The sequence below is a fragment of the Rutidosis leptorrhynchoides genome, chromosome 3 (assembly GCF_046630445.1).
Source record: "Rutidosis leptorrhynchoides isolate AG116_Rl617_1_P2 chromosome 3, CSIRO_AGI_Rlap_v1, whole genome shotgun sequence".
In the NCBI taxonomy this organism is placed as follows: domain Eukaryota; kingdom Viridiplantae; phylum Streptophyta; class Magnoliopsida; order Asterales; family Asteraceae; genus Rutidosis; species Rutidosis leptorrhynchoides.
This window is the reverse complement of record NC_092335.1, coordinates 438,911,184-438,923,387: the sequence shown is the minus strand read 5'-3', so window position 1 is coordinate 438,923,387 and position 12,204 is coordinate 438,911,184. Positions and strand designations below refer to the sequence as shown.

General features: G+C 31.2%; 1 protein-coding gene across 1 annotated transcript; it reads right to left on the bottom strand.

The window, feature by feature from the left end:
• Positions 1-666: 666 nt before the first annotated feature.
• Positions 667-1,695, bottom strand: LOC139897915 (putative germin-like protein 2-1). Its single transcript, XM_071880630.1, has 2 exons — positions 1,581-1,695; positions 667-1,202 (listed from the first exon to the last, which is right to left on the bottom strand). The coding sequence occupies exons 1-2, from the start codon at positions 1,693-1,695 to the stop codon at positions 667-669; spliced, it is 651 nt and encodes a 216-aa protein (XP_071736731.1).
• Between the last annotated feature and the right edge of the window lie 10,509 nt (positions 1,696-12,204).

Sequence of the window (12,204 nt, the reverse complement as noted above, 5' to 3'; positions counted from 1 at the left end):
GGTTGTCAAATTTGTATTGTGAAGTGCTTGTGTGTACATCAGTTGGAGCTTGAGGTACAAGATTTTAAACGCGGAGGTAGTTAAGCTTGAGGTACAACATTTTAAATGCGAATGTAGTTACTATATATTCATCATTTTTGCCTTTTAGATAAATGGTGAATAACAAGTTTTTTTTTTTTTTTTTTTTTTTTTTTTTTTTTTTTTTTTTTAAGTTTCACCCCTCTAACACAAGTCTCACCCCCTCTATTTACAAGTTTAAGTTCCGCTACTGAATATTAATAAGATGTGTTTTATACTTCATCTTATCAGGTAATATACTAACTTTTCATATATTTGTACAGCCGTGTTTTTCAATTTGGAAATCATAGATTTGATTTTCAGTTAAAAATATTTGACATCTTGAAATTTACTAGGAAGTGCCTTTGTTATAGTTTTTGTTATTTTCGCATGTTGCGATGAAAGTGCACTTTTATAGTTTTTGTAAATTTCGCCAAAAAATAAATACAAAAAAATGAGGCATTAAATAAGGATAAAATGTTCTAATGGATCTAAATGGTAGTACATTTTACCTTGCAAAACAAAGAATATCAAGATATATGTCAAAATACAAATTACACCAACACCAACACCACGTTTAAATCATTTGTCATTTGAAGTGTTATTAGTCTAGAACTTTGCTTCTAGCTCATCCACCAAGTTCCTATCCACTTGGAATGCTCTTGCTAAAATATCACTCGGAATTGGAGGATTTGCACCAAAAACAGCATTTGCAATTGTTATCGCACCTGGATTTTGACTGCTCAACGCAGCAATAACCACTGCATATCCATTACCTATATTGCGTTGGAAATGAACAAGTCCAACAGGGAACACAAAAACATCGCCCTTTTGTAATACCTTGGAGATAAAACGGTTATCAGGATTCGAAGTCACAAATCCAACTTGTAGAGTCCCTTCAAGAACAGTTAGGATCTCAGTGGCTCGTGGGTGAGTGTGAGGAGGATTGAGTCCCCATGGTGCGTAGTCAATTCGAACCATTGAGATTCCCAAAGTGTTTAGCCCAGGTAACTGAGCCGCAAAAACTGGGGTCACCTTTGATCCCACGGCATTTGATGTGTTACCCCTGAGGTGGAGCCCACTGAAAAAGAAATCCTCTGCTTGAACTTGCATCGGGTTCTTACATACAACACCATTTACTTTAACTGCACAATAAATTTAAATCACTGCTTTATATTTAAAAATGACTAATTTTTATTGTGGTTTGCCTTTAACAAGTCAAGCACAGATTATATCTAAAATCAAATGAGTAGAATGGGTCAAATGGTTCATATATAATTCATAGTGCATCTATACAACCTCCTAAAACATTTTATTCATATATATTGTTCGACGCGTTATATAGAATATAGAGTACGTTATTGTAATCATTGCTATAGCATTGTTCTTAGATATAAATTATGCGAAATGCGTGTTCCTACATGTTACCTACTCTACATCTGTATCATGCTAAGTGTTTTGTATGGATATGTAACTAAAAAGTAAACGAATGAATGATTTTATTTAAAGATGACAATATATACCTGAGCTGTTGGTATCTGCTACACAAAAATCTTGAAGGGGTGAAGGATCAGAGGCTAAGGCGAGGCAGACGAATGTTAGAGCTAAAACGCTCAATAGGATGAGTTTGTTCGACATTTTTTTTAGTTTTTTTAAGAATAAGACAGATGAAATTTGAGATGTTTATTTGTTTGTGAAACAAGCTGATTTGTAGTCTATTTATATAGATGTGATAGTATGCATGCATGATTTTTTATTTTGTTTTTATTTTATGTGTTTTGTTTTATGTGCCTACCTTGCTTGAAACATAAACCTTAAAAATAAACTGATCTAATTGGATTGCCGTCTATTAGATTTATAAACAATATTAACCGTACATAACTGAGTCTGGATAAGAAATTTCGCAGCCGGCTTTTAACACATGTTATACTTATTATCTTATATATGATGCCAAGAACTGGTCAATAGCTTCAATATTTTTAAGGAAGATCTTGCCTGTCAGTTTCAGTTTATGTTTTATTTTATATAACAAATGACCTGTACACATATGACCTATTAATGACGGTCTTCATTTCACTCAATACATAAGATGGAAAATTTTTGATGAAATTGTCCAGTTTCATTTTTGTTCGTCGAGTTAATGGTTTTGTATTTTTTTCCATTTTTGATGAAAGTGTCCGGTTAATATGGTTTTTCTTATTTTGGCAAAAAAATAATTAATAATACACAATAATGTAGTGTTTTTTTTAACGGCCAAAATTAATATATAATAAAATGCTCATAGCAAGTCACTAAGGGAGAAATTAGAAAGGCATAGAACAAAATAAGTTCCAATTTGAAATTACAAATAAACTACTACTACTACAAAACGACTCATTAAAAAAAAATTCCGTTCCTGAACCGCCACAAAGCCCATAAAGACGTAGCCACCACTGCATTGATACGATTCTTAGTCAGCGTAGATAAGTGAACACCTTCGATCCGACATAGAAAATTATGCCACGAAGTGAACATTGGTAACATACAGTTTAGCCAAATCGCACCTTGTGCCAAACGTCCAAGGCAAACATGCACTTAAAAAAAGGTGATCTCTAGTCTCGACCCCATTATTGCAAACCGGGCAAACGATTGATCCAATCTCAAAATCTTTCGCCGATATATTCCAACACATCGGAAGAGAAATAAGATTCAATCTCCATAAAAAATGTTGACTTTTCTCAAAATGAACTTGAACCATCCTGTCTTTGTGATCGATGAAGGTAAAAGCATGTTATGGATATGATCCCTAGCAGATTTGACTGTATAAACACCCTCTGATGTTAGACCATAAAGCCATCTATCATCTCGGTCTAAAACGACATACATTTGGATAGCAGCACGAAGAGAAACAATAGATTCGTGGTTATGACTACCAAGATTCTCTCTTGACCACACCCATTTTCATTGACCATTGACCCATATCATTCTTATTAACATCCAAATGATATAGGCAGTTAAAACGAGTCGACAAAACCTCGTTGCCGCACCAAAATTTATGCCAAAATCGGACACTTCTTCCATTTCCAATCTCCATTCGAATCGCACTAGCCGGGAAAAAAACCATCCGTAATAGTCTTTAAACAAGTTGCCACAATATTGGACCATACTGTTGTGCTGTTGAGCGAGACCTTCTCAAAAATATTGTCGTGTATTGATTTAACTATAGATACCCAAAAGTCTCTAGGATTAACAAGATACCGCCACCTCCATTTAATAATTAACACGAGATTGAAAATTAAGGCTACCCACATTAAGTCCACCATGGTCACGAGAGACAAGTATAGAATCCCATTTTACCCATTCCATCGTTTTAATCGAATCACAACCTCCCAAAAAAATCTAGAACGAATATATTTGAGGTGCTTCAAAATTGTTTCCGGGCATTTAAACAAAGCATCGCGCAAATTCCTAAGACTCTCCATGACCCATTTCACTAAGGTCAATCTACCACCCGAAGAGAGTAAACTAGCCTTCCAAGATGACAATTTAGATTGAAACTTTTTTTTTTTTTTGGGTAATGGGTTTTACCCGGTAAATACTTTTATAAAAAAAATAATAAAAATACAATGAGGAACAACGACTGCAAGCGCACCTTGCGGCCTCACAGACAACCACAAAAAACCTAGCTAGAGCCTACACACCTACGAATAGGACTAGCACAACCAAAACAACAACAACACATCTACAACCAGCCCGTTTTCATGCTAAACGGAGCTGACGTCTTAGAATTACTTTTTCCTGCCATAAACGTAGCCGTTTCGTTATCATCTGGTTCAATATCACTTTCTTCGTCGATTAAATTGAGAGAATCATTATTAAAAGCACCAAACGAATTATGGACCTTCACTTGAGCACCCTTACCCGTCCCATGATGATTATAGCCACTCGGCCCAACATCCTTCGAACCATTATTCTTAGGCCCATTCATATTATTACCCACTATAGTTTTCTTAACCACGGGTCTATACACCATCTTCTGTTTTAGATTTCCCATAGCAAATCCTTGGTGCTGCTTTTGATTAATTTTTCCACTAACATTACCTTTAGCTTTATTTGCAACCAATCGAAACCCATCATCATTCACTTTATCCTCAACAATTATTTCCTTCACATTCTTTGGGCATTGAGCATCACAATGACCAAAAACTTCACAAAACAAACACCTCGGAGGCTTCCATTCGTATTCAATACGAACCACATCCATAGTTTTTCCTTTTCCATCAACCCTAGGCGTGGCTACTTTCAACTAATCTTTGAGCTCAACATTAGCCGACACCTCAATCATTGCCCTTGCGTATGTTGGTCTACCCCATGACTCCATGCACATAGTACTTGTACGTATCCAACATCATAGGTGTCCCAATTTTTAAAGAAATATCACTTAAACCATCTTCGATAAAGCCCGTTAGAGGTATATCATACAGTTTTACCCACACCGAAACCTTTGTAAGGTCCTCTTTGGTAAGTGATATATTAGGAGACCAACGATTTAAGATTATGGGAGTATTTATCATCCATGAACCATTTTCTAAAACATCCAACATTCCCTTTTTTCAGTAACAAATTTAAAGAAAAAGAAGCCTTTTGAATTCATCATTGTTTTCTCAATACCATATTTTCTCCACACATTATTAACATAATTTTGAACTACGGGAAACGCAACTCCTTTGCCAATAAAGTAACCGTATAATGTGTTTTGATACCTCTTCGTAGCTTCTTTTACTGATGCAATCAAGATCACCACATCAATGCCATCTTCTAGCTCTCCATCTTGTTCCAGTAACCTAAAGTTTATTTTTCTATTCACCTTACAGTTATTTGTAGCATTCAGATACGAAGAGGGTGCAATAACAGTGTCCTTCACCTGCACAACACTTGGAAGAGGGGGAAATTCAGATTCCAGACCTTGCTCCTGCATCTTCTGTTGATCATCTTCATGTTTGTTACCATGACCTTTGTGACAACCCGGAAATTTCCAACCAAATTTAAACTTTATCTTTATATTATTCCAACACGATAAGCAAAGTTTGTTAAGTTAAATCTCAAGAATTTTAAATTGTGTTCATACATTCATTATAACCTCGACCAAATTCCAACGATTCACGAACCGTTATATATAAATAAATATGTATATATATATGTATATATATTATAACTTGAGAATATTAATAAAGTATTAAACGTATAATACTTTACATGAACGTATTTGTTTCAATATGTTTATCGATGGAATTAGAAGATAATATCAAATGATTAATTTATCAGATACATTGTGATATGATTACGGGTCTATGTTATGAGGTCCACTGTGATTTAAGAAATCTATTCTTTTTTACAACATTCGGAAAATGGTAAAGTGATTTATAAGTAAGAACGTGAAGTGTAACTAACTTAGATGTTGGATATCGACAAGTAAGTAACTCGACATTTTTCATTAAGATGATTTCATACGTTTATTTAACCTTTGAACTTTATCCCATGCTTCACCAACAGACTGTAATTTAAAAACTTGAAACCTATTATGAATATATATGATTCTACTTTTCTAAAACGTTTTATGATATAACGATTTCCATTATTTTAACCTTTAAACAAAATGATTCTTAAAAATATATTTGGTTTTGGAAAACAAAATTATTATATTTATTTGATTTAGTTTCAAACGTACAAAAACGTTTTTAGTTTAAAAAGAACTTTATTATTAAAACGTATATAACTTTTATAAATATCTAGAACCACTTTTGACAACTCATTACTTAACCAGTATGATAAAGATAACGATATTTATATTTTATTTTATTAAATATATATAACGATTTAAATTAATATTATATATATTTATACGCGTATTATACATACATAGTTTTATACTTTTACTATACTTAAACTTTACCTTTACTTTATTTTTACTTTACTTTAATTTTAATAATTCACTTTAATAATTCATACTTTAATAATTCACTTTAATAATTCATACTTTAATAATTCACTTTAATAATTCATACTTTAATAATTCACTTTAATAATTCATACTTTAATAATTCAAAAATCTATTATAAATAGAATTCAATAGGTTTCATTATTTCATAGAAACTTGAAAATATTTTTCTCTAAACTCTCTCAATCAATTTACATATATATATTTACTCCGTATTATTTCAAGATATTATTAGTATACATAAAATATTACGTCAGAGTGCGGTCCGAGTGATTTCGAAATTGTTTTTCGAGTGGGATTGGATTAAGAAAATTATGGGTTATAGCTATGGAGGTGATTGGGTATGGTTCATGGGTATGCTCATGAGGTCAATATAGTGTTTATCATCTCCGTTGCGTCTACGTACCTTTCCTGCAATATTGAATCTCAATATTGATACGTGAGTACTCATAATTTAACTTTTACATACTAATAGTGTATCCCTGACTAGTGCTCGAGTATATAGGATTATGCATGTTTGTACTTTTGATATTGCCTTTAGTTAGGTAATGTTGAATCCTGAATTAGTTATATATGCGACTGAGATAAGGTATAAGATATGCATGTCGTTGGAAAGCTAGCGAAAAATTAAGAACTTTTTATTTAGATATCGAATGATTTCGATGAACGGATTTGAAGTTATAGTCCATCGAATTTTTGTATTATTATTAAAAATGATTATTATTATTATCGTCGTTATTATCGTCGTTCTAGTTTTATCTTATTATTATTATTATTATTATTATTATTATTATTATTATTATTATTATTATTATTATTATTATTATTATTATTATTATTATTATCTTTATCAATAAAAGGATTTATCATTAAAAATTGTTTTTATTATTATTATTACTATCGTTATTATCATTAAAGTTATAATTAGTATTATTATTATTATTATCTAATTATTATTATTATTATCTAATTATTATTATTATTATTATTATTATTATTATTATTATTATTATTATTATTATTATCATCATTATCATTATTATTATTATCATTATCATTATTAATATATATATATATATATATATATATATATATATCATTATTTAAAAATGGTTATTGTTATTATTATTATTATATTATCATTATCGTTAATAATGTCATAGTAATTATCATTATTAGTATTATTGTAATTAAAACTAATATTAGTAACACCTAATTATTTTGATTACTATTATTATCATTATTATGAACACGATATAAAAGACGATTAAAAGCTATTAAACGAAATGATTAGGAAATAATGAGTAAGAGTATCATGATGAAATTAAAATATTATAAGATATTGATTTAGATAAAATTATCGTTCTTATTATTTTTATCATTACTATTATTATTAAAAGTATCGTTAGTATCAAAACTATCATTTTAACAAAAATTATCATTTTAACAAAAATTATCATTTTAATAGAAATGTCATTGTTACAATAAAATATCATTTTTATTATCATTTTAAATAGAATTATTATTTTAAAGATAATATTAAAAATTATCGTAAATATTAAAGTTATCATAATTAGAATTATCGTTTTATCATAATATCATCTTAGTAATTATAAATATTGATATTTTTATAATAATAATTATTTTACAAAATAATACAACTTTTACTTACTAACATTATAGATATTATTTTATCAAATAAATATGTAATACAAACATATTTTACTACGTGTAATAAATTACTTTAATAATACCTATCATATTATCTTTATGATATTAAATGAACCCTATAAATTTTATTACTTAATATATATAAAAGTATATTTTATTATATAAATTTTAATATAAAATTTTATTTATTAATAAATGAATTATATTATTTACTCTAATAAATCTTTTAAAAATATTTAAAAATATAAAACGACGATATTTAAAATATATTATAATCATGTATAAATTTTGGAAATCATTTTGAGTCAAATTGACTTTTGTTGACTTTTGCATATTAGTCTCGAGCATTAGGATTGTGGTACACTATGACCTGACCTAATTGTTAGACAAATATTGACCAACATATAATTATATATAATTAATTTAGGTTCGTGAATCCGAGGCCAACCTTGCACTAGTTCAATGACGTTATATGTATTTTCACTACGAAATACAGTATGGTGAGTTTCATTTGCCTTTTTACCCTTTATATTTTTGGGCTGAGAATACATGCGCAATTTTTATAAATGTTTTACGAAATAGACACATGTAATCGAAACTACATTATATGGTTGAATTATCGAAATCGAATATGCTCCTTTTTATTAAGTCTGGTAATCTAAGAATTAGGGAACAGACACCCTAATTGACGCGAATCCTAAAGTTAGATCTATTGGGCCCAACAAGCCCCATCCAAAGTACCGGATGCTTTAGTACTTCGAAATTTATATCATGTCCGAAGGAGGATTCGGGAATGATGGGGATATTCTTATATGCATATTGTGAATGTCGGTTACCAGGTGTTCAATCCATATGAATGATTTTTGTCTCTATGCATGGGACGTATATTTATGAGAACTGGAAATGAAATTCTTGTGGTCTATTAAAATGATGAAAATGAATGATTATGATAAACTAATGAACTCACCAACCTTTTGGTTGACACTTTAAAGCATGTTTATTCTCAGGTATTAAAGAAATCTTCCGCTGTGCATTTGCTCATTTTAAAGATATTAATTGGAGTCTTTCATGGCATATTTCGAAGAACGTTGCATTCAAGTCATTGAGTTCATTAAAGATTATTATTATTAAGTCAATTTATAGTTGAATAGTGGATATTATGAAATGGTATACATGCCTGTCAATTTTCGATGTAAAGAAAGTTTGTCTTTTAAAAACAAATGCAATGTTTGTAAAATGCATCATATAGAGGTCAAATACCTCGTGATGTAATCAACTATTGTGAATCGTTTATAATGTATATGAACGGGTCCTTTCAGTTGGTATCAGAGCGGTGGTCTTAGCGAACCAGGTCTGCATTAGTGTGTCTAACTGATAAGTCATTAGGATGCATTAGTGAGTCTGGACTTCGACCGTGTCTGCATGTCAAAAGTTTTGCTTATCATTTCTTGTCAGAAATCATCTGCTTATCATCCATAGAAAATTACCTGCTTATCATTATTAGTCTAGACACGTCTTGCTACATTAATTGCATGAGTAGTGTATAGACAAAATTCATATCTTAGCGTATCTGCTAAATCATATCTTATCGTATCTGTTACTTTAAACTTTGCCTGACATATCCCGCAAATTCCTCCGTAATCTATGAAATCTTTTGATCTCTATATATAGATATCCTATGTAAATAGAATACCACCCGATAGCCGAAAAATCATTTTATATCGAAAAATCCTTTATCCAATCGTATGAAATGGAATTTGTCATCAGTTCAAGTCACTCGGATTCCGAAATAGAATCTCACTCAAGCTCCGAAAGCAGTGTGACCGGAATGGATCAACCAATCAGTCATCACCTATTCTGGATGAATTGGGGGATGGGTTCGTAGCCTCCTCAATCATTGGAAACAAGAAGAAGGCGATCCTTTCCATCCACCACATTGCCCTCTTGGCGAAGAACCTGAAGCACTTACCGGCGAACCTGTTCGAGACACCATTTTCTCTCTCATTTCCAGGATATCTCGTCACGATTATATACTACATCAAATTCTAGATTTTATTTATCCGCTCGTTTCGACCGACAATCATCCTGGAATAATAGAAGAAGTCATCGAACTTCGCGCTCGGGTAGTGGCTTTGGAGAATATGGTGCAGAGATTACAAACACGAGCAGCAGCATCAACAACATAACCAGTACCACCATCATCAACGCCAACAGTACCATTACCACCTCCAACCACAACCGCGTTGTAAACCTCAACTTCACAATCTGTCCCACGAGCATCAACGTCATACGCACCATAGATACCAAGGAGTACCAACAACAATAACTGAAGAAGTATTAATTCATAACTTCATTGGAGAAACATTCCGCGGCGATTATATAATCTCTAAAGTCTTAGAGATTATCTAATCTAGCCCTAACCATAAATCAGTTAAGCGAACCAAAATGATAGAAGGAAGAGTAGAAACCCTGACAAAAATGGTGTGTGATTAACAAGTTAAACTTGTTTTACCAATAGCATCAACAGTACCGTCAGCGTCACCAGCATCGTCAGTACAGTCAACATCAGAATCAACAACACCTATAACATCACAAACTCCGTCAGTTCAAGAATCACTGTTTACATCATTACGAATCAATAACGTGTATATTGTATCAACAAGTTATGAAGAATTAACTCATTCCCTCTGAAGAAATTATATATATATTTTATATATATATATATTTTGAAATAAAAAATAAATCTTTCCGTGCTAAGCTATTGTGTGTGAATCTTAACTACTCGGTTAATTCATATTACAAATATGCAATAATGTACGTCCCTCACCCGCGTCTTAACCATCGTTAACTACAATCTCTGTCTCAATTCAACAAATTCCAATTCCTAATAAATCAAGTATATATTTGATTTTACACTTCATCATTGATGTAACCGAAACTTTTCAGATAACATCATTCGTACTTTGCGAAGTTCACAAGAATTTAACAAAAACCAACATCACATCTCAACAAATAACGAAGTATTGATTCATAATTTCAATATTATTGAAGAAATACTTATGTAACCTCTAAAGCCTTCAAGGAATTATTCAATTCTAGTTCCAACCGTAAATCGAATGAGTTTAATTTAGTATTAACTCATTAAAATCTATGTTACATCTGAGAAGAATATATACATATATATTTTCATAAAGACTGTAATAAAATTCTTATGTACAAAATATTAATTGTGAAATTTTTTTTAATGGGTAGGTAATACCCGAGAGATATATATAAATTCACAATTAATATGTTACATTCTTCGAATCAGATTAAGCAAATTATCAATTATACTTCCTACTTTCACAATAATATACATTCTTTCATAGAAATCAAAACAACCATACTCATTCAAACCCAATTACATATTCTGATTTTAAAATCTCAGAATTCAATTTGAGATATAACCGGTACCATCACTTTTAGATTCCTACATCTTTCAAAGCTATACTTTGACTTCAAAAGTGTGTTAGAACATCAAATGTATACAAACGATTACAATCTGTGTTCAAACCCTTCGAAAATCTCTGAAGACACTTCAAATAATGAGCAATCGAGATGATGATCCAACCACATATTACCCACAGTTATGTACTTAAAAAGCTCTCGAAACCAAAGTCATAATTCAACACATATCTGTGTCAGATCTTTTGGCATTTATTAGCAAAAATAACCTTGCAATTCCTTTGCAAAGTAGCAAATTATATCACAGCTCCAGCAAGACAACTTCGATTTTTTCATTCGGAGTAGCCTTATCATAATTTTGATATATGTGATTACCCTTTTGTTACCGGAGAACCTTTCATATTCCACCACATTAGCAATAAACTTACCAACAACTTCACTGATCTTGGGCATTTCGAAGAATCATTATATTTATCGAAACCTCATCATTTACGCATCTGCCTCTTGTAACGAGAATTGTCATATGAATCATTGGGAATTAGAAATTAGTATTTTGAAATCTCACAGCATGTTGACGCCAACAGTTATACATAACATCTATTTCCAAGGCTTACATACTTCGAATGTGAAGTTTCTGAAAAACACTCTGAACCGCGAACTAGTTCTCGAAATGCTGATGAAGTAACAAAAACTGTAAACGACCTTAGCAGTAAAAAGTTTGATGATAAAGATTAGTGTATTAGCAAAGCTCAGAAATAGAGAAGTTTTGAAACTGGAAAACGGATTGAGCAAAGTATGAAGGAGGCTGTGGACAAATCACAAAGACTGAACCTGCCTTCAAAGAATCCAAATGATTCAGTGTCTGCTGAAGTCATTAACGAATACCTTGCTCCTGACACTAAACCCTTACAGACAACATACTTCATCATCCTCTGATATTAGAAATTCTAAGATATCATCGTATCTTTCATTATAAATATCCTCCATATTTCTGAAGATATTTCCATAACTATTCTTATCTGGAATCATTTATCTCTTTGCGCTATCTGTATTAC